Source organism: Hylobates moloch, unplaced genomic scaffold (assembly GCF_009828535.3).
Source record: "Hylobates moloch isolate HMO894 unplaced genomic scaffold, HMol_V3 SCAFFOLD_6, whole genome shotgun sequence".
Lineage (NCBI taxonomy): Eukaryota > Metazoa > Chordata > Mammalia > Primates > Hylobatidae > Hylobates > Hylobates moloch.
In genome coordinates this window covers 103,632,622-103,655,861 of record NW_026652281.1, presented here as the reverse complement: position 1 = coordinate 103,655,861, position 23,240 = coordinate 103,632,622, and the positions used below count along the sequence as shown (strand labels likewise).

At 48.1% G+C, this 23,240-nt stretch overlaps 2 protein-coding genes across 12 annotated transcripts in view; both read right to left on the bottom strand.

Annotated features, from left to right (window-relative positions):
* Positions 1 to 23,240, bottom strand: part of DUS2 (dihydrouridine synthase 2) — a 62,505-nt gene that overhangs the window by 6,000 nt on the left and 33,265 nt on the right. For all 11 annotated transcript variants that reach the window (XR_009214229.1, XR_009214230.1, XM_058441129.1 and 8 more), the window contains 8 exons: positions 21,147 to 21,238; positions 20,272 to 20,315; positions 18,004 to 18,064; positions 13,502 to 13,549; positions 7,287 to 7,352; positions 7,033 to 7,103; positions 3,138 to 3,224; positions 2,252 to 2,420 (listed from right to left, as the gene is read on the bottom strand). Coding sequence is in view for 9 of the 11 variants with exons in the window: in XM_058441129.1 (XP_058297112.1) it covers positions 2,252 to 2,420; positions 3,138 to 3,224; positions 7,033 to 7,103; positions 7,287 to 7,352; positions 13,502 to 13,549; positions 18,004 to 18,064; positions 20,272 to 20,315; positions 21,147 to 21,238 (638 nt within the window). In the remaining 2 variants the exon portion in view is untranslated. The remainder of the gene's footprint in view (positions 1 to 2,251; positions 2,421 to 3,137; positions 3,225 to 7,032; positions 7,104 to 7,286; positions 7,353 to 13,501; positions 13,550 to 18,003; positions 18,065 to 20,271; positions 20,316 to 21,146; positions 21,239 to 23,240) is intronic.
* Positions 8,601 to 9,662, bottom strand: LOC116471413 (pancreatic progenitor cell differentiation and proliferation factor-like). The gene has a single exon (XM_032755994.2). It carries the CDS (start codon positions 9,039 to 9,041, stop codon positions 8,697 to 8,699), a length of 345 nt encoding a protein of 114 aa, XP_032611885.1. The 5' UTR covers positions 9,042 to 9,662; the 3' UTR covers positions 8,601 to 8,696.

Below are 23,240 nucleotides of genomic sequence, written 5' to 3'. Positions count from 1 at the left end.
AGTTGTGGCTGTAGTGAGCTATGATCATGCCACTGCATTCCAGCCTGGGCAACAGAGTGAGACCCTATCTAAAATTTAAAAAAAAATAAAAATAAATAAAAAAGCCACTTCAACCTTGGTCGTCTACTCCTCCAGCTAGTGGTACAAAGCTGGAGGGTCACAGCCAAGGCCCACGGTCAGAAACACACTCTCCTGGACAGCCTGACTGAGGTCTCGAACTGCGGGAGCCCCTTCCTGCTTCAGCCACCACAGAGGACCTACTGCCAAGTATCTTTCAGGGCAGGGAGGGGAAACACACCAAATTCTGGCATGGGAGGTCCAGTGCCAGGAAAGGGGTGAGATTCTTCTATTCCTTCTAACCAGAATGGGCACCTTCCCTTCCCACATCTTGAATAGCCTCTAACTTCCCCCTACATGGGTAAAACACAGCATCATTAATTCACATGTGTTACTCATCACTACATTTATCTATACAAGTGTGGGGTGCAACTGTCACCATCACTCCACAGACTACGAAACGAAGGCTCAGGGAGGCAAGACGACTTCCAGGGACACCCAGTGGAAGCCGGCTGGCTGGAGGCAGGGCAGGAGAGCAGTAGTGGGTGAAGGTGGCCTTCCCCAGCCCTCCAGGACACCCTCCCATTCCCCACCCCCTATGCTGCTCTAGTAACTCCATGTGGGCCTATTACTTCAGTGCCTGGGAAAGTGCCACAGCACACTTGGGACAAAGTGGGAAGTAAGTCGGGGAGCCCCGGCTGGCAGCAAGTCCTTGATTCAGTTTGTCTGGGAAGAAGGCACCTGGCTGGACCAGAAGCAGCCCTGCCTATGCTTGAAAGCCTCTCCCTTTCTCTGTGATAGCACACCCTCTTGAGGAGCTGCCAAGGGATGGCTCAGCAGGAATGATAACATCACCTTTCACCCAGTGAGCAAGCTCAGCACTGTTCAGCACATCTTCTTGGCCACAGACTTGCCAGCTGGCCAAAAGGCTGGACAGCTGACCTGGGCTGGGGCAAGCCCTCCCTTGCCATGGAGCTATCCCAGACCATTGGAGAGCTGGTGGTCACCAACTTGCCCAGCAGGACACCAGAACCAAGGGGTGAGGGCTGCAGCATTGAACAGGAAATAGGACAAAGGCTGCCCAGCCCTGGACACAGACCTCAGGGCATCTTACCATCCCAGCTTGCACAGCCATGGAAACACTCACATACCATGGCAGCCACAGGCACTCCTAGGCAGGTATGAACCCTAGGACTGAAGAGGAGGGTGCAACTCTGCTCTGGGCAAGGACTGCACCCTCTGTTCATACCCAATTCACTGAAGAATTTGAGGACCACTCACTGTCTCTCCCTGTAGACATGTGCAGCTGATCAGAGTCCCACAGAGTTCCAGGGTTATGCCAAAGAGATAAGGCAAGTGAACTCTTCATTTTCTTTTATAGGGATATGCCCTTGGCACTACCCTCAACCTCTCAATGAGAAGAAACTGGTTTAGAAAAGGCCATTCCCAGCCTGGGCAACATAGGCAGACCTCATCTCTATTAAAAAAAATAAAAAATTAGCTGAGTGTGGTGGCACTTGCCTGTAGTCCCAGCTACTTGGGAGGCTGAGGCAGGAGGATCACTTGAGCCCAGGAGGTCAAGACTGCAGTGAGTCATGATTATGCCACTATGCCCACACCTGGGCAACAGAGCGAGACCCCATCTTAAAAAAAAAAAAAAAAAAGCTATTCCCTAAGTAGAGGGTTATAGTTAAAGCATTCTGGAATTAGCAATAGCAAAGTTTTAGAAGTGATTTTGACTGATGAGTCAAATCAGGTGAGAAATTTCTCAATTGCTCCTCTTGGCTGTGGCTGCTCCTGAGCCAACCTATAAGCACATATGCCTTTGATGATGCAGAACCCACAGTCCATGTACATGTGCCTCTTTATGTGCAGCGTGTGAGAAAAAGAAAGATATATATCATGTATTTGGGGCTCCAACAGCATCCTGGATCTAGAAGGTTCCTGCTATGACCTGCAAACCTCTGGAAGCTTTAGGAGATGGTAGGGGTATGCCCCCCAGCATCCTCTCTTAGCACTGCGGCTGGGGAGACCCAATACAGCAGTGAGCTAGTGCAGCTACACTACATGAGCTAAAAAGAAAAGGAGAGGAACAGCAAGCATGGCTGGCAGCTGGAGGCTCACACAAAGTGCTCTCTGCAGGAGTGTGGTAGACAGTGAGAAATGCTTGTTTTGAAAAAGTACAGAGACGTACGTATCTGATGTATTTTTGCATGACCTCCTCCAGGGGCCGCAGACCCTCCTTGAGGAAGATAGATGGGTTCCACATGGCTGCTCGGGCCACCATCACGGAAGAGGCTGCCGTGGCTTGTCGAAAGTCCTCTATGTCTGAATAGCGTTGGATGTGGTCATGAGATCCTCCGCTAAAAAGCAACCAGAGGGTTAGGGGTGTCCCCATCATGGAATCAATCAGCATTTTCAGAAAAAGTCAGCTCTCAGATCTGCCACTGATTAACAATGTGAATTTGGCCAAGTCCCATTAGCTATCAGAGCTTCAGTAAAGTGGATATTAGAATCCATATCCCATTATGAAGTTAGGAGCACTAACTGAGATAATACATGTAAAGTGCCTGGCACTTAATAGGTAATCCAGGAAATTTACTTTCCTTGCCCCTAATCTAAAACAGTGGCTACAGCCAGCCCACATCTGGAGACATGGGTCCATAACTGGGCTATTGGGGCTACAGGAAAACCCCCAAGCCGAATGGGCCACTTACATGTTCACTGAGGTCTAAGTCAAAACCCTAGCGAGAGGAACAGACACCCTGGTGATGACAAGAGGAGGGAAGGAGGCCCAGTTAGGTCATACTTTCCGCTCCCTGCAGCCTGCTGCTCCAAGGACCCCCTGCTCTGTCTCCGTACATTTCATCAGGAGTCAGGCAGCAGCCTCAGTCCTGAGACAGGCATGCAGAGGGGAGGGTCTCAGGCAGCAGCAGAAGGAACAGGTCTGGGGTCTTGTGGAAAGCCCTGCCCTTTCCAAGCCACCCCTAAAACTTTTCACTCTAGGGAAGGCTGGGCCTGGCTACCACCCAGCCCTCAGCTCTGTGGGACAGAGTACATGATGAAGACAGGAGGCTTACTTGGCTATGACAGGAATGGAGAGGGTATCAGAAATGGCTTTGATGACTTCACAGCTGACAGGATGCTGAGGTCGCTCCTCCCGCTTCCTTGGAGATAGAAAGATGGGGCTGAGGGCTGAGCACCAAAAGTCACGTCACCACTCACACAGGGTTACCTCAGCCAAACCTTACTGTCCTCCCCACTGAACCTCAAGAAGGTCAGGTGGCCATATGGCCATCAAGGACAGGTGGCAGGGAATGGCTCTCCCTGCCCTCTGGAGAAGAACTGTGAGGGGCAGGGGCAGCACAGATCCATGCTGAGACAGCAAGTCCAGCTCTTGGAGGCCTGCAGGGGAGGCCTGGCTGCAGGGGGGCAAGGTGGGTGGCCTGGCTCCCAAGGTCATGTTGCTTTTCCCTACCTTCCCTTTGTCTCTGCTAGAGATGAGGGACAGGGCCATAAGAGTGCTGCCCCTACTGTCCCAGTCCTGCCCTCTCCAAGGGACTGGGAACAGCTGCTGCTGCTCAGACTGGCCACTCCCACACAGCTGCCAATGCCAAAGCCAAGTTGCACAGCTGATCCTAGGGAGAGACACCTGACACAGGGTAGGCCCCGCACCAAGGGAAGGTCACGGACCATGGCTGCCACACCACGGCACAAGGGAGGCAGGACCACAACCTGGGGCCCCTCCTTCCAAAGTCAAACTGCAAGTTCTTGTGCTTGAGTTTTAGGGCTGCTGACATGAGGCCTGACCTGAGCTGTGCTCAGAGACAAAGCAGGCAAGACGGTCGACCAGATAGCCCTTGTCCAGCTCTTGTTTGAGTATGTCCCCTCTGCTATACTCTTGTTCTTTTATTTTTGATATGGTGTTTCGTTCTTGTTGCCCAGGCTGGAGTGCAATGGCGCAATCTCGGCTCACTGCAACCTCCACCTACTGGGTTCAGGCAATTCTGCCTCAGCCTCCCAAGTAGCTGGGATTACAGGCATGAGCTACCATGCCTGGCTAATTTTGTATTTTTTTTTAGTAGAAACGGGGTTTCACCATGTTGGTCAGGCTGGTCTTGAACTCCTGACCTCATGTGATCCACCCGCCTCGGCCTCCTAAAGTGCTGGGATTCTAGGCGTTAGCCACCGCGCCCAGGCCCCTCTGCTATACTCAACAAAAGGGTCAAGAGCTAGGCCGGGCGCGGTGGCTCACGCTTGTAATCCCAGCACTTTGGGAGGCCAAGGCGGGCGGATCATGAGGTCAGGAGATCAAGACCACGGTGAAACCCCGTCTCTACTAAAAATACAAAAAAATTAGCCGGGCGTGGTGGCGGGCGCCTGTAGTCCCAGCTACTCGGAGAGGCTGAGGCAGGAGAATGGCGTGAACCCGGGACGCGGAGCTTGCAGTGAGCTGAGATTGCGCCACTGCACTCCAGCCTGGGCGACAGAGCGAGACTCCGTCTCAAAAAAAAGGGTCAAGGGCCACAGGGCCTCAGAGAGCCCTGTCAACCTAGCCCCTACCTCTGTCTCCCTACATCTCCAGCTTTGATGGTCACAAAGGGCTTTTAGCCCATCTCAACAGCTTTGATGGTCACAAAGGGCTTCTTCAAACTCACCCAAATCTGTCTTCTGAGTGTTCCCAACTACTGGTAAAAAAATAATAGCTTCTTTTATTAAGATAATACTGGCTGGGCATGGTGGCTGACGCCTGTAATCCCTGCACTTTGGGAGGCCAAGGTGGGTGGATCACTTGAGGTCAGGAGTTTGAGACCAGCCTGGCCAACATGGTGAAACCCCATCTCTACTAAAAATAAAAAATAAAAAAAATAGCCAGGCATGGTGGCAGGCACCTGTAATCCCAGCTACTCAGGAGGCTGAGGCAGGAGAATTGCTTGAACCCAGGAGGCGAAGGTTGCAGTGAGCTGAGATCATGCCACTGCACTCCAGCCTGGGCAACAGAGCAAGACTCCGTCTCAAAAAAAAAAAAAAAAGAGAGAGAGAGAAAGAATACTACATGCCAGGCACTGTGCCAAGGATTTATATTCACAATCTCATAAAAGCCTTGGGACAACCCTATAAAGTAGAAATTATCTTAATTTCTAAACAAGGAATGTTGTGCTCAGAAAGGTTAAGTGATTTCCCAAGGATATACAGCTAACAAGCAGCAGAGCCGAGATCTCAAACCAGGGAGTCTGAATCCAAAGCCTGCTGCCTTGGGAAGGCGTATATGTGTACAAGTGTGTACTCCTCCCTCCTGGCTTCAACCCAAGCAACTCTGCTTTGCTCTGCTTTGTATGAAGGGAGTTCTGGGTTCCCTTCTCTGAAAATGTTGTTAAGAGCACAATCAACAACTTGGGCTCTTCCTATAAGACCCCTAAGCCCAAAGGAACATCACTCAGAGAAGAGAGGTCCTTCTGGTCCAAGTCTACTGACCTGAGATGCTGTACAAAAGCACATCCTGGACACAGGGAACAAGTGTGACTGGTAAGCCAAGGGTGGCCTTCAGAACCTCAGCTCTCAGCATAGAGTACATTAGCTATAGCTAGAAGGATTGTTTAGTCATTGTAACAGCTGGCAGTCCAACAAATGCAGACAAGAGAGGCAGAGCCTTTAAAAGAATAGGCTGGGTATGGTGGCTCAAGCCTGTAATCCCAGCACTTTGAGGGGCTGAGGCAGGAGGATCACTTAAGCCCAGGAGTTTGAGAACAGCCTGGGCAACATAAGGAGATCCCGTCACTACAAAAAAATAAAAAATTAGCCAGGTGTGGTGGCATGTGCCTGTAGTTTCAGCTACTCAAGAGGCTGAGGCAGGAGGATCGCTTAACCCCAGGAGTTTGAGGCTGCAGTGAGCTGATGGTGCCACTTCACTCCAGCCCGGGTAACAGAGCAAGACTGTCTCAAAAAACAACAACAACAATGAATTATTTAAACAATGTTTATTTAAACAAAGCAGTCTGTCTGGGATTATTCAATGGAGAAGTCACTGCTCAATATAATAGAAAGAAAATGAGGCTGGACCTGGTGGCTCATGCCTGTAATCCCAGTACTTTGGGAGGCCAAGGTGGGCGGATCACCTGAGATCAGGAGTTTGAAACCGGCCTGGCCAACGTGGTGAAACCCTGTCTCTACTAAAAATATAAAAATTAGCTGGGCATGGTGGAGCACGCCTGTAATCTCAGCTACTCGGGAGGCTGAGGCAGCAGAATCACTTGAACCCGGGAGATGGAGATTGCAGTGAGCCAAGACTGCACTACTGCACTCCAGCCTGGGTGACAGAATGACAAAGAGAGAGGAGGAGAGGAGGAGAGAGGAGAGGGGAGGCGGAGGGGAGGCGGAGGGGAGGAGTGGGAAGGGACAGGGGAGGAGATGGGAGGGGAGAGGGGAGGAGATGGGAGGGGAGAGGGGAGGAGATGGGAGGGGGAAGGGGGAGGGGGGAAAGGGGAGGAGATGGGAGGGGGAGGGGGAGGGGAGAAGGGGGAGGGGGAGGGGAGGAAGGAAAGAAGGAAGGAAGGAGGGAGGGAAGGAAGGGAGGGAGGGAGGGAGGGAAGGAAATAAATGAGATTTTTCTCATGAGGGTCAGAATTCCACCACGTACTGGGTGCATGGTATGATTTTGAGCAAATTACTCAATCTCTAGCATTTACACATCCTGATGGTAGAGGTGTTTCTCCTTTCTTAGTCTCTCTGCGTCTCTAAACCTCAGTACCTACCCTCAATAGGCACTCCATGAATGAAAGAAAGGCAAATGCAAAAGCCCATTCAGGGTCTGCCTGCCCTCAAGACTCATAGGATATCAAAGAGCTAGGCAGAGGTAGGCTGAATATGTAGAAGAGAAATTGGCTGTCACTTGGGGTGACAGATCAATTAAGGAAGGATCACTAAGATGGGTTAGGACCTCCCTGCCAGTCAGTCACTAGAAAGGTGACCACTCACCTCCCATGAACTGCGATGGCAGCAATGCCAGTCCTCTCTATCCGCTTCACAAGGCTCAGGGTATCTTCTAGCTGAGGAAGAGAACCACACAGGATGGTTACTGAAGCTCCAGAAGGAGCAGCTGCTGGCTCCTAAAGTAGGCTCAGCTCTACTCTCTCCTCCAAGCCTAATTTAGCACCTCAAGAATCATTCGCAAACCTAAATCCAACATCATCAGAGAGAATGGACCTTCAAATGTAACACACCATCCTTACCGACGGCAGGATGCGAATCTTGCAGGTCACAGGTCTGCGTGTCCCTTTAACAAGAGTGCTGAGGATCTGCAGGAAAGAAAACACAAGAGCACCTATGTCTTCTGGAACAAACCATCACACTGCCTGTACTAATTAACTCTGCTACAGGCTGTGCATTCTGGTAGCATGAACAGTTTGTGTATGTGTGAATGCATGTGTGTCTGTTACACACATACACACATAAGCTCCATGAGGCAAGGGACCTGCCTTTGTTCTATAATGGAGCCCCAGCACCTGCCTGGCACCTAGTGGTGTATACATATTTGTCAAATATACTGAATGAATGAGTGAGTGAACGGGTATGCGTGCACACCTGTGTGCAGCTCACTGAGCCTTTGCCAGGACAAATACCAGAATTATCTGGAGAACTGAAGAAATACAAACTCTTGAATTCCACACTATTATTTCCTGAGTCAGTCTCTAGGGGCAGGGCTTAGGAATGTGTATTTTCAAAAGGCTCTGCCCAACACACTCCAGCCCATCCTCAGTATCATTCTGAGGCCTAGCCTTGGTTAAGAACACATGGCTTAAAAAAAAAAAAAAGTAAGAAAAAAAGAACACATAGCTAACTGGGTGTGGTGGTTCATGCCTGTAATCCTAACACTTTGAGAGGCTGAGGTGGGAAGATTGCTTGAAGCCAGGAGTTTGAGACCAGCCTGGGCAACACAGCAAGACCCTGTTCCCTTTTTGTTTGTTTTGTTTTGAGACAGGGTCTGGCTCTGTTTCCCAGGCTAGAGTGCAGTGGCACAATCTTGGCTCACTGTAACCTCTGCCTCCCTAGCTCAAGCCATCCTCCCACTTCAGCCTCCAGAGTAGCTGGGACCACCATGTTGGCCAGGCTGGTCTCAAACTCCTGAGCTCAAGCAATCCACCTGCTTCAGCCTCCCAAAGTCCTGGGATTACAGGCTTGAGCCACTGCACCTAGCCCATCTCTGTTTCTATTTTTAAAAAAAAGGGGGGGCGGGGCAGACAGCTTCTTTCCTGGGTAAAGGGAATGTTCCCTGAGTGTTATTCCAGGACTTGCATAACGAGGGAACAGGAAGGCTCTTCTTTTTTTTTTTTTTTACTGGCTGCTTGGAGTTTATTTTCCACTTGGTGCCAGGTGCACAGTTCCAGGTGTCAGGAAAGCTAGCTAGTGCTGGGACCGGGCGGTAGAGAGCGGGCTCTCACTCCTTTTTGGTGTCTGCTGTGTTGATGCGAAGATCTGCTTGCTGCAGCCGCCTAGTCTACAGGGTAGGGGGTGGGAGGTGGGGAGGGGGGCGGGGGGCGGGGAGCGGGGAGGGGGTGGGGGTGGGGAGTGGGGAGGGGGCGGGGAGGAGCTCTGGTGGACTAGCGCCTCCGCAGGCCTGCGGCTGTTGGTAACCGCTAAGGTCAGGACGGGGGCCCAGCGCTGGCTGTGCTGGAGGGACCGCCGGGCTGCTTCCTCGGGGCGTCCCGAGCCAGGCCACAGGTGGTCATGCTGCTGGAGGCCTGGCGGGCTTCCGAGTGCTCTGCGGACTCCAACACCGTGGCCATGAACGGGAGGGTGGACTTCCCGAAAAAGAAGCTGGCCCACCAATGACCCGGGTCAGCCTTGGGGAGACCTGGGGGGTGGGGAATGGCTTCCCCGGGGCACTGGGTACTGCTGCAGGAGCTGTTGCTGGAAGTGGAACCCAGGCGGCGCCGGTAGTAGTCGTGGGTGGCCACGAGGGAGCCGCTGGAGGGGATGGCCGCCATGCTCTAGCTTGCTGGCTGGTGGGATCTGGGCGGCGACCCCTCGCGGGCCTCGGCGCACGATCACGGGTGGCGAGGACGGGGGCGCTAGGCCACGGAGCCCATTTGCAGAGGAGACCGAGGGAGGCCGCGCCACGACAGAGACGCGCGGGCAGGACGGCTCTTAAGGGCCTGCATTCCTCTTTAGAGGAATCAGACATACATGAGTGAAACTGGCAAAGGAAAGGACAACGTACTCAACATATTTAAAAGTGCTTATCACATAGCAATTGCAAAAGATTTCAAAGAAAGATCAAGAAGTCATGCAGGAAAGTGACAGGGAGGTAGCAAGACCAGACCACACAAGAATCAGAGATAGAGAGGTATAGACGACACTGCATGTCTGTGTCATTGCTATCTTCTTCCCTCATCAGAAATTTCAGGCCAGGCAAGCTGGAGGAAAGATGGTCCCAAGAACCCTCTTCCAAGAACTAGATCTCTGCCTAGCAGAGCAGGGGGATATCTAGGTGGCTGCTGCCAGTCTTGATTCTAGACAGGCGGGGGCAGCAGAGAGCCAGGTTGCAAAAACCAGTAGTGGAGGCCTTTCAGGGACAGGATGAAGCAGGCCATTCCAGAAGACATCAGATCAAGAGGCTGGACTGACAGACAGGTGGACAGTTCATGAGCAAGACAGGACCTGCTGGCCCAACTGCCAGGGACTGGCAGGAAGGAACAGTCTCTAGGTACTGCCCCAGGAGGCAGACTTGGCCTGAGGTCTTAGGGTCACCCTGGCAGGCCTTAAAGAGGAACTTACATTTTAAGGGGGGGCCTGACAGGTTCATCAAGAAATACAATAAAAATTCTCATTCTAGTCCCATCCTTCATGCTCAAAGCAACATCTCTAAAAGGTTCCATTACAAGTGCTCACTTAGAATCCTCTGACATTTGGTGATTTAAGCAACACCAGCTGGTCTGATCCAAGTCTCTGTCTTGTAGAACTTCCTTTTGCTATATTTTATCCGAGTAGCTCTCAGTACTTTCTTCAGTATTTCTGTGTGTTTCATGTGTGTGTTAAGGACTAGGAAGGAAATTAGGTAACCAAAAACCCTAGGCACTTGCAACGGTCACACTGAGGGGAAATGGCAACTAGAGATTGTCTTCTGGCCAGGCTCTAGCATGAAACTCTCCTGGACACCAACTCTCCAGATCCAAGTCTTTGGGGAGAAAGAACGAGAGACAAGTCCATATTTGAGCAGAGGAACAGCACATCTACCTACAAGCAGGCGGGCCTCAATAGACCCACTGGCCAACTGAAGAAAAGCAGGCTCCTTCACTCCCCTGGTTTCTGGGAGACAGCAGACGAGGATAGGAAAGCATAGGCCTGGAAAGCAGTGAGACCTGAGTTCAAGTCCTGGCAGCCATGGCCCAAGTACAGTGTACACAAGGGGGATGCCCTGCGCACGCCTGTAATCCCAGCACTTTGGGAGGCCAGATCACCTGAGGTTAGGAGTTCAAGGCCAGCCTGAACAACTTGGTGAAACCCTGTACCTACTAAAAATACAAAAATCAGCCGGGTATTGTGGTGCATGCCTGTAATCTCAGCTACTCAGAGGCTGAGGCACGAGAATCACTTGAACCCAGTAGGTGGAAGTTGCAGTGAGCTGAGATCGCACCACTGCACTCCAGCCTGGGCAGCAGAGCGAGACTCCCTCTCAGAATAAATAAATAAATATTTTAAAAAATAAAATAAAACTGAGGTTCTTAATCCAGGGAGTGTATACCAGAGTTGCCTGGTAGAAGCTTTCTCAAAGAGATTGATATCCCACTCTCCAACCCTACTCACCCCAAGGGTCTGCAGAATTCTCAACGGATAGCATCCTTTATTTCTAACTGGGTTAAAATATATATAACATGAAATTTGCCATCTTAAACATTTTTAAGTGTATAATTCAGTGGCATTAATTATATTCACAATGTTGTGCAACCACCAATGATATGTATTTCCAAGGTTTTTCATAACCCCAAACAAGAATCTTTGAGAAAATTTCTAGAGGTGGTCTTGAGATACTCCCACAGATGGAACCACCGGCCTAAAACACCAAGCCTGGAAGGACCCGCAAAGCTCTCACCCAGGTCACCTAGCTTGCCAGCACAGTCTGGACTTGAATTGAATCCAGCCCCTACACCTAAGCCACATCTGGCCTTGTTGTGGAAGCCTGCAACCTCCCCACCATGGGGCAAACCCCATCTATCAGTCCAACCTGGCCCATCTAAGTACCCAACCAGAGAAGTAGTGGAATGAACTAAGCTTCTGAGGCTGAGTGTATCTCTGCTGCCTCATGGATGAAATCTGCCTCATTCAAAGAGGGGCAGTAGAGAGGACAGAGCCAACAGCCTGGGTCTGAGAAGAGAGGAGCCTGGAAGATAACAAAAATGGCTGTGTGCTCATGTTGTGAACCACATCCTCCCTGCTGGGGCCCCCTCTCCTAGGTGTGGAAACCAATTTGACATCCAAGATGTCTACTTCCACTCCACCTTGCACACAAGTGTCTTAACTGGAGATTTCCAAGTTGAGGTGCCTATTGACCTAACACTTATAAACTATACCCAGGCACCTTGAACCTGAGATGCTACTGGAGAGGGTGCTGACACTGGGAGTCAGAAGAGACGATAGCTCACAAGCTGGCTCTACCTGCCACTTATTTACCATATGATCTTTTTTTTTTATGAAACGGAGTCTTGCTCTGTCGCCCAGGCTGGAGTGCAGTGGCACGATCTCTGCTCACTGCAACCTCCGCCTCCCGGGTTCATGCCATTCTCCTGCCTCAGCCTCCCGAGTAGCTGGGACTACAGGCGCCCGCCAACACGCCTGGCTAATTTTTTGTATTTTTAGTAGAGACGGGGTTTCACCGTGTTAGCCAGGATGGTCTTGATCTCCTGATCTCGTGATCCGCCCGGCTCGGCCTCCCAAAGTGCTGGGATTACAGGCATGAGCCACCGCGCCCAGCCTACTGTATGATCTTAAGCAAATTATTTTCTCTCTCTCTGCTTTAGTTTATTGTCCTTGATCAAATGGAGGTAACTGCCAATCCTGTCTACTTCAAGGGGTTTCAGGATCAAATGAAAGGCACATTATGGCTGGGCACAGTGGCTCACATCTGTAATCCCAGCACTTTGGGAGGCCAAGGTGGGCAGATCACCTGAGGTCAGGAGTTCAAGACCAGCATGCATGGCCAACATGACGAAACCCCATCTCTACTAAAAATACAAAAATTAGCCAGGCGTCATGGTGGGCGCCTGTAAACCCAGCTACTCAGGAGGCTGAGGCAGAAGAATCGCTTGAACCCTGGAGGCAGAGGTTGCAGTGAGCCGAGATCGTGCCACTGCACTCCAGCCTGGGTGACAGAGCAAGACTCTGTCTCAAAAAAAAGAAAGGCACATTATACAGGTGCACTATAGATAGAGTATCTCTGGCTGCACATGGGAAAAACGAGAAGGCACATAGCCAGCAAGCACAGTGGTCTTCCTATGTCCTAGAGACAGCAGGGCTGGAGGAACATGCAGGGTTGGGCTGCTGGCACAGCAACCATGCAGCTCTCATTGGCAATGATGGCAGCTCTCATTGGTGGTGCCTGAGTCCCAAGTCGCTCTAGCCTCTGGGAAGCAGGATGAGGCTTAAAGCCCAGACAGGAAAGTAGCGATAGACAATGAAAAGGAATGCTGGGCGCAGTGGCTCACGCTTGTAATCCCAGCACTTTGGGAGGCCGAGGCGGGCGGATCACAAGGTCAGGAGATCGAGACCACGGTGAAACCCCGTCTCTACTAAAAATACAAAAAAAAAAAAAGAGAGAGAATGAAAAGGAAAACAAAGGAGCTAAAAGGAAAGAGCTGGCAGACTGGGAGAGGAACACAAACCTGTCCCCAGGGCCTCATTAAGCTAGCCTACAGAATCACCAAAGAAAGGGGAACAGAGACGGACTAACTTCAGCTTGCCTCCCCTGACCCTGGCCTGGGCTTCTCTCCAAGGGCTGGGGTAGACTCTTTCAGGACATAGGGAACCCACTGCTGCTCTCATCAAGCCCCCTGGGAGAGGCCAATCCACCCACACACATACAAACACATATGGCCACTGAGCCCGTCCTCACCACAGGTGGCCTGGCCTCTGCTCTCAAGACCTTCCCAGAAGGGAGACAGGAAATACAGAGGAGGTTCTCTGTGAGTCCTCAGGACCCCTGGCTCTTCATTGACATGTCTCTAGCTCTGGGCTTTTTAGGAACATCAAGGCTGCTGTAGGCTGGCTCAGGGGTTCCCAAACTTGGCTGCATGTCAAAATCACTGGGAAGATTTTTTGGAAATCGCTAGGCCTCAGGGAGAGAAACTGGGTGGACATCAATAAATCTGGTATTGGTGGAAGGAGGCGTTCTAGAAAATTCTAGTTTGGAGCTGTGTTTGAGGACCCCTGCTTTCACCCGTGGAAGACTTACCTTCTCAATCTTGTCAGGGTCTGACAGCAGGGCAGCTCCCATTCCTCCCTAAGGAGAAACACACAAAAGGTCTTCTTACATCTGGGAGACAGTATGGCCCTCTCCATGGGACGGGGTCTGGCAACTGGGCATTACCCCGGCACTCACTTCCAAGGGACCAAGGCCCACTGGCAACCGGCACTTCTTTTAAACAAGTAGGAGGGCAGCAGTATCTGTGCCCATAACATCTGGGACTGAAGTGTGATAATTTTTTTTTTTTTTTTTTTTTTTTTGAGACAAATTCTCACTCTGTCACCCAGGCTGGAGTGCAGTGGCGCAACCTTGGCTCACTGCAACCTCCACCTCCCCGGTTCAAGTGATCCTCCTTCCTCTGCCTGCTGAGTAACCAGGATTGCAGGCGTGCACCACCATACCTGGCTAATTTTTATATATTTTCAGTAGAGACAGGGTTTCACCATGTTGGCCAGGCTAGCCGGACCAGAGTGATGACTTTTAAAATGTATAGGCTGGGCGTGGTGGCTCACGCTTGTAATTCCAGCACTTTGGGAAGCTGAGTCAGGTGGATCACCTGAGGTCAGGAGTTCAAGACCAGCCTGGCTAACATGATGAAATCCCGTCTCCACCAAAAATACAAAAATTAGCCGAGCGTGGAGGTGTGCGCCTGTAGTCCCAGCTATTCAGGAGGCTGAGGAAGAAAAATTGCTTGAACCCAGGAGGTGGAGGTTGCAGTGAGCCAAGATTGCACCACTGTACCCTAGCCTGGTTGACAGAGCAAGACTCCATCTCAAACAAACAAAAAAAAGTCATCATTCTGATCCCCTTGGTAAATCCCACAAATCTATCTAGAAGTGGGCTATATAAAACTTATTTTTCAAGACTGCCCACTCCCTAACCCAGGTCTCAGTGTCTTAATAAACTAAATCCCACCATCTCCCAAGCCCTTAAAAAACAATGAATCATCCTTCATTTGAAATAAGATCAAATGCGCCTTCTTCCTATCATACTCAATGCTTGCATAGGCATCAACACCACCAGCAAAGCTACTAAGGCGCACACAACTTACAAACCTTGTCTAGGCCCTTCTCTTCTGCTAGCAACAATGTCCCAGCCTAGACCCATGCCCAACTCTAACAAAAGCCCCAGGAAATGGAAACTACCAACCCACACAACCACTTGAATCTTGATAATAGTAATGGTGGTTGCTCTTTATTGTGAGTTACTGGTGATTTTCCTGCTCTTTTCTGTACTTGTCTATATTTTCCAACTTCTAGACAATGGTATTAATTACTTTAATAATGGAGGAGGGGGATCTTTAAAAATCTGAATCCATTAAGAGTGAGATGAAGGCAAAAAAAACAATTCCAATAAATATATGCTGCCCGTATACAGATTACATACTAATGAATGCTCACAAAATATGCTCAGAAGGTGTAAGTTCAGTTATTACACTTTAATTTCATGTTTAAGGATGACAAATTGGAATCAGAGAGAACATTAAACCACCACAGACTCGGCCAGGCTGAGCCTGGATTTTACAGAAGAATGGGTAGACTGGAAATCCACCAAGCCTGGACTACATGGGTCATAAAAGAAACCATGAAGGCCTTGAGGAAGCCCCAGCACTCCCCCTGGCTCCATCTGTCCTTCCACTCACACGTATCCAGCCCTTCCTTATAGAATCACAGGATCTAAAATTCAGTTTCACTGCCCCTTCCACAATAACAGCTTTCTCAACAATGGAATTTCCTTCCTTCCTTCCTTCCTTCCTTTCTATTAAACCTACTTGCTTTTTTGAATAGGTAAAACATTCAAAATTTGAGAGATTCAAATGGGTAACGAGTAAGAAGTCTCCCTGCCTAAGGAATGGGAAATGTTTCAATCTATACTTTTTTTTTTTCTTTTGTTTCCGACACAGGGTCTCACTCTGTGGCCCAGGGTGGAGTGCAGTGGCGTGATCTTGGCTCACTGCGACCTCTGCCTCTGGGGTTCATGCAATTCTCCTGCCTCAGTCTCCCAATTAGCTGGGACTACAGGTGTGTGCCACCACACCTGGCTAATTTTTATTTTTTTGGTAGACATGGGGTTTCATCCTTTTGGCGAGGCTGGTCTTGAACTCCTGACTTAGGTGATCTGCCCGCCTCAGCCTCCCAAAGTGCTGGGATTACAGGCATGAGCCACCACGCCCAGCCTCAATCTATGCTTTTTATCTGGCTTCAATTTTTGAACCATGAGAACAGAGAAGATATTCAGCTAGTATGTACATGTGTGGCATACTGATTGGCATCTCCTCTGACTGATCAGTGCCAGTGCTGTGCCAGTTAATTATTTTCAATAGCACCCCTGTAATGGGAATTTACTACCTATGCATAACCAAATAAAAACTTAAGTTTCCTTCTCCAGAGGAAATCAATGTTACTAGTTTCTTCTGTGTCTCTCCAAAAATCTTCCCTGAATAAACAAATAAATATATATAATCATTCCCTATCCTCCTTATATAAATGGTATATACCACCTTACCCTGCCTCCAGATCATTTTAACTCTGCTCCTCACATAATTTAGGAACACAAAGAAGTAATCAGAAAACAGCAAAACCGCCAGGCACAGTGGCTCATGCCTGTAATTCCTGCACTTTGGGAGGCCGAGGCGGGTGGATCACGAGGTCAGGCGTTTGAGACCAGCCTGGGTAACGTGGCAAAACCCTGTCTCTACTAAAAATACAAAAAAAATTAGTCGGGTGTGGTGGCGGGCACCTGTAGTCCCAGCTACTCAGGAGGCTGAGGCAGGAGAATCGCTTGAACCCAGGAGACAGAGGTTGCAGTCAGCCGAGATCGCACCACTGCACTCCAGCCTGCACAAGAGTGAGAATCCATCTCAAAAAAAAAAAAAAAAAATAGCCCAAAGATACCTAAAGTCCAAGTCCAGCTGATCTTTTACCAACCAAGGTTTTCAATCCTGCAGTCTGCTTCTTCTTCGTCATCTCCCACTCGACAAACCTCTGGTCAAATCAAGCTACTCAGCCCTCCCTGTGTCTACCTCATATTCATCCCCGGGCCCCTGCTTATACCACACCCTCTGCATACAGGGTCCTAAATCTCAGCCCAAGGACAACATTTCCCTATAAAATTCCAAGTTTAAAGGCTGCCTTTCCACTCCCTTCTCTGGGCTACCATAGTCTGATCTCTTCTGATACGACAATGGGAACATTTACACTGCATCCACTTTTTTTTTTTTTTTTTTGAGACAGATTTTCGCTCGTCACCCAGGCTGCAGTGCAGTGGTATGATCTTGGCTCACTGCAACCTCCGTCTCCCAGGTTCAAGCAGTTCTCCTGCCTCAGCCTTGCAAGTAGCTGGGATTACAGGCACACATCATCACGCCCAGCTAATTGCTTGTAATTTTAGTAGAGACAGGGTTTCACCATGTTGGTCAGGCTGGTCTCAAACTCCTGACCTCAGGTGATCTGACCACCTCAGCCTCCCAAAATGCTGGGATTACAGGCATGAGCCACCAGGCCTGGTCTTTTTTTTTTTAAACTTTTAAAAATTTTTATAGAGACAGGGTTTCACTCTGTTGCCCAGGCTCATCTCAATCTCCTGGGATCAAGTGATCCTCCTGCATCAGCCTCCCAAAGTGCTAGGATTACATGTGTGGGCCACTACTCCCAGATTCCTCTCTTTTTTTTAAATGTATGTCTCAGTTGTTTTCCCTTTTTTTTTTTTATAATCCTCCTCTGGGCTTTCTGGGATATGTAACTCAGTTTTATTCATGAAAAGACACAGCCCTGTCCCCTCTATTTTTCTCTGTACCTTTGCATTGTTTTATTACTTTGGCATGAGTTCTCTCTCTCTCTCTCTCACTCTCTCTCTCTCTCTCTCTCTATATATATATATATACACACACACAATTATATACATTTATATAATATATGTAATATATATTTTTATATATATAATTATATATTGTATATATTATATATAATTATAAATTATATATATTATATATTTATGTTATATGGAATAAATATTATGTATCATATGTAATGCAATATAACTATATATTATATAATATATAACATTATATAATATATAACATATTATTTATATATAATATATAATAAGATATATATAATCTATGTATGAATCTATATATGTATGTGTGATATATGAGTGTGTGTGTATATGTATAAACCACTTGAGGGTAAGTTAATATATCATAGTCCCTTACTCCTAAATATTTCAGTGTGTATTCTCTAAGAATAGGGATATTCTGTTACATAACCACAGAAGACTTATCTTCATAAGTTTACATTGATACAGTATATTTAGCTAATATACTATGGTCCCTATTCTAATGTTGTCAGTTCATGTAACAATATCTTTTTGAGCATTTTCCCCATCTAGTACAGAATCCAGTCCAGAGTTAGGTACTATACTTAGTTATGTCTTGTCAGCCTCTTAATCTGCATCCTACATTTATGAGGAGTATAAAGAAACCAGTTTACCTTGGTGGAATATTCTTTTGGACAGCCCATGTTGACATCAATACCAGCCACATCATTTTCTCTGGAAAAGGATGAAGGGGTAAAGGTAATAAATATTGAATTAGAGCAAAGAAGGTGAAATTAAAGGCATGGATGGGCCTGTGCTCATGAACCTCTTACCCTGTCCCTGACTCTGTGAAACACACCAACCCCCAATGACAGAAGCTGAAAAATGGGAAAGAAACCCATCCCTAAAATGTGCACCTGCCTCATCTGAGCAGAAATCCAGAGAAAAGACATAATGCGTGCACACATCCATAAAGCGCTAGATGCAGAGGGCTTTGCTACTTTGGAGTTGTATCACATAACTCAGATGGGCACACTGAACTCGGCTGAAATAGTAAAAGCCATTTGTCAATGCAGAAAAGTGACATGAGCCTAAGGGCCCTTTGCCAGAAGACAGCTTCTGGTGGAAGTTCTAGCACTGCCTTTGTTGGCTGGGCTGCACAGATGGTTTAATCCAAACAATTCTTAGATGTAAAAAGAATCCTCACTCCGTCCTCTGGTATGTATTAGGTTGGTGCAAAAGTAATTGCGGTTTTTGCCATTGAACGTAATGGCGAAAACCACAATTACTTTTGCACCAACCTAAATGTTAATACATAGTTAATAGTCCGTGATCAGCAGCAATAACTGCCTGAGTTCCCGCTCACTCTCTTTGTAATTATAACAACAGCTAACACTTACTAAGATCTCATTATGTGCCACATGCTGCAAAGACATTTACATGCATTATTTCTCTTTTTTTGAGACGGAGTCTCCTCTTTCGCCCAGGCCGGAGTGCAGTGGCGCTATCTCGGCTCACTGCAAGCTCCGCCTCCTGGGTTCACGCCATTCTCCTGCCTCAGCCTCCCGAGTAGCTGGGACTACAGGCGCCCGCCACCTCACCCGGCTAATTTTTTTGTATTTTTTAGTAGAGACGGGGTTTCACCGTTAGCCAGGATGGTCTCGATCTCCTGACCTCGTGATCCGCCCGCCTCGGCCTCCCAAAGTGCTGGGATTACAGGCGTGAGCCACCGCGCCCGGCGCGTCCGGCTAATTTTTTGTATTTTTAGTAGAGACAGGGTTTCACCATGTTAGCCAGGATGGTCTCGATCTCCTGACCTCGTGATCCGCCCGTCTCGGCCTCCCAAAGTGCTGGGATTACAGGCGTGAGCCACCACGCCCAGCCTTTACATGCATTATTTCATTTACCCTTCCCTATGCCAGAGGTTGGTAGCACTATTTTATAGGTGAGAAAACTAGGTTTTCACTGAGGTTAAGTAACTTATCTCAGGTCACACAGTTAACAAGTAGCAAAACCAGAATTCCAAACCAGGTCTGTCTTAACTTCAAAACCTATCACATTAACTATAGCACTCTCCTGCCTTTGTTTTTGTTCTTGAGACAGGGTCTCACTGTGTTCGCCAGGCTGGAGTCCAGTGGAGGCTCACTGCAGCCTCGACTTCCTGGGCCCAAGTGATCCTTCCATGTCAGCCTTCCAAGTAGTTGGGACCACTGGCATGCACCACCATTTTTGTAGAGATGAGCTCCACCTATGTTCCCCAGGCTTCCTATCTTTGTTAATTCAGGAAGCAATATGTCTTACCTATACTTTGATACTTAAAGCTTCAGGACTCATAGTCATGGGAGTCCCTGGAAAGGGAGTTTCACGAATAAATACAAAAAAACAGTTCTCCCCAATACGCATAGAGGTTCTCTGAGATCTAGGCACTGTGGGTACACATGAGTCCCAGGCCAGCCCTTGGATGCCACAAAGAAAAGGAAACTAGACACTGTTTTTTTTGTTTGTTTGTTTGTTTTTTAAGATAGAGTCTCGCTAAGTCACCAGGCTGGAGTGCAGTGGCGCAATCTCGGCTCACTGCAACATCTGCCTCCCGGGTTCAAGTGATTCTCCTGCCTCAGCCTCCTGAGTAGCTGGGACTACAGGCACGTGCCACCACACCCAGCTAATTTTTGTATTTTTAGTAGAGACAGGGTTTCACCATGTTGGCCAAGATAGTCTCGATCTCTTGACCTCATGATCCACCTGCCTCAGCCTCCGGAAGTGCTGGGATTACAGGCATGAGCCACCGCGCCTGGCCAGAAACCAGACACTCTTAACCTGGAAACAGAAGGTAATGGGCTAGAAGGCAGAAGGGTGAGTCACCTCCAAAGTCACCAGGACATTAAACCCTCACAGTTCAAAGGAGAGGCAAAGGCAGCGCTAAAGACGGAGGAGGAACTTACACAAGCCTGGCCACAGCAAGGGCTCGCTCTGCGTCTGAAGTCCCCTGGGAACACAAGAGGCTGCATCAACCACTGCCCTGACACAGATACACATGCACTGACAAACACACCCATGCAGCACACACATACACACACATACCCCACACACCAACAACAGAGTCAGGCTGGCTTTCTCTTAAATGGCCAGCCCACTAGACTAGCTCCCTGCCAGCCGAAAAAGGTGGACTTGGAAGGTCTAGAAAATGTTATCTATACTATGATTACACTCAAACATATAAAAAACTTGAAAACATTTTATAGTGACCATTCAAACACTCACCATTTAGATTCTACAATTAACCTTTTGCTAGATTTGTTTTATCACATGGTTACCAATTGTTATCAATTTTTTAGAAACCTAAACATCATTCAGGATGTTTCTGAAAAAGCATCAAGAAATGCCCAAAGCGAGAGAAGAGCACTATAGAGTCATCACAACTCAAATACAAATCTTAACTACTCTAGAAAAATCCTAATTTTTTTCTATGAGAAATATATACACACTACATAAAAACAAAGACTATGATCTGAGTAATCAATGCTAGGGATAAAAAAAAATAGAGAAATCATGCCAAACAGACAATTCCTACAAGTAAGTAAATTAAATTTGAGACTAGAGACATATAAGACTGTGATAGCTTGATTTCCATAAACTGTCTCCAATAGTATAATTACTCATGACTGGCTCTTTGGAAAACATTAAAGCAGAATCTTCAGGAAGCCATCGTTGTACAATGTACCCCAGGTATTCAACACTGGCCTGGCACAGGGCATGAGTTGGGAAATCCCAGGGGATGGTGAGCCTCAGGAGGGCATGCAGCAGTGGGGTCTCTCACCATCTGGAAGACCACCCTGTTCTGCTCTCTTTCACAGGTGCGGAAGACAACTCGATCATCAGGGGCGACAAAGTCCACTGTGCTGAGCACCTCTGCAAGAAAACCCAAACAGATAGGGTCACTCAATGAAGATGCAAGTTCAACCCTAGCCTAAGCCCTAGAAGAAAACACAGCCAGAGTATAAGCTTCGAGGGGAAAGAGATCCTAAATGTATACCATTCTTACCAAAAATAACTATGCACATGGGAGGCTTCTGTGATGATGAGGATGGTCTATTTCCTGACCTGGGTGATGGTTGTTCATTTTGCAATTACTTGTGAAACTGCATGTTTGTGTTTAATGCACTTTTTCTGAATGGTGGTTAACATTTTGCAATGCTTAAAATGTTAAAACAGGGCTGGGTATGGAGGCTCACGCCTGTAATCCCAGCACCTTGGGAGGCCGAGGCAGGTGGATCATGAGGTCAAGAGTTCGAGACCAGTCTGGCCAACGTGGTGAAACACCGTCTCTAATAAGAATACAAAAATTAGCCAGATGTGGTGGGGTGTGCCTGTAATCCTAGCTACTCGAGAGGCTGAGGCAGGAGAATCACTTGAACCTGGGAGGCGGAGGTTGCAGTGAGCCGAGATTGCGCCATTACACTCCAGCCTGGGCGACAGAGCAAGACTCCGTCTCGAAAAAAAAAAAAAAATGTTGAAACAAAATGTACATACATAGCCAGGCGCAGTGACTCACGCCTCTAATCCTAGCACTTTGGAAGGCCAAGGCAGGTGGATCACGTGGGGTTAGGAGTTTGAGACCAGCCTACACAACATGGCAAAACCCCATCTCTACTAAAAATACAAAAATTAGCTGGGCGTGGTGGAGGGTGCCTGTAATACCAGCTACTCAAGAGGCTGAGGCAGGAGAATCTCTTGAACCTGGGAGGCGGAGATTGCAGTGAGCTGAGATCATGCCACTGCACTCTAGCCTGGGCAACAGAGGGAGGTTCTGTCTCAAAATAAAAAAAAAAAAAAGTCCATACATGGAAGTTTGTCTGTTTCAGATATGGCCCAAATTTTCCCAGAAAACATCACTCTGAAGTTCAGCAAATTTACTATTTACTTACAGTGAGACAGGTGCTATGAGTGGAAGGTTACCATATAACAATCAATCTCCTATACTATTCATAGTTGCATATTTGCAAATGTGACTATTTGCTAACATTTATTTGTGACCCCAAAATCAATACTTGTGATGTTTTCACGGTCATCCAAGGACAGGAACAGAGTGGTGAAAGTTTCAAGTTGCCTGATGTGCATGTTCCCAACTGAGGGCAAACAAGGTGATGCTCTGTCTTCTCCCTTCAGCTCTCATACTGTCAACAAGTGTCCCTTTTGTGGTATATTTCATGCCACATTTCTGCATGTCTATGCTTTTTGTTGGTGATCTCACTGTTTAAAATGGTCCCAAGTGGCCGGGTGCGGTGGCTCACACCTGTAATCCCAGCACTTTGGGAGGCCGAGGCGGTGGGTTACCTGAGGTCAGGGAGTTCGAGACCACCCTGGGCAACATGGTGAAACTCAGTCTCTACTAAAATACAAAAAAAAAAAAATTAGCCAGGTGTGGTGGCACACACCTGTAGTCCCCACTACTGGGAAGGCTGAGGCACAAGAATCTCTTGAGCCAGGAAGGAGGAGGTTGCAGTGAGCCAAGATCATGCCACTGCACTCTAGCTTGGGCTACAGAGTGAGACTCCATCTCAAAAAAAATAAAATAAATAAAATAAAATGGTCCCAACCATACTGCTGAAATACTGTCTAATGTTCCTAAGCACAAGAATACTATCATGGGCCTTACAGAGAAAATACACATCTTGAATAAGCTTTGTTTAGGCATGAAATTATAGCACTATTACACATGTTAGTGGGTTCAGTGTTAAGTGAATCAATGGTATATATTAAATAATATGGCTTTAAACAGAAACACATGGCTGATGTGATGGCTCAGTCCTGTAATCCCAGTATTTTGGGAGGCCGAGGCAGGGGGATCACTTGAGGCCAGGAGTTTGAGACCAGCTGGGGAACATAGCAAGGACCCCCATCTCTACAAAAA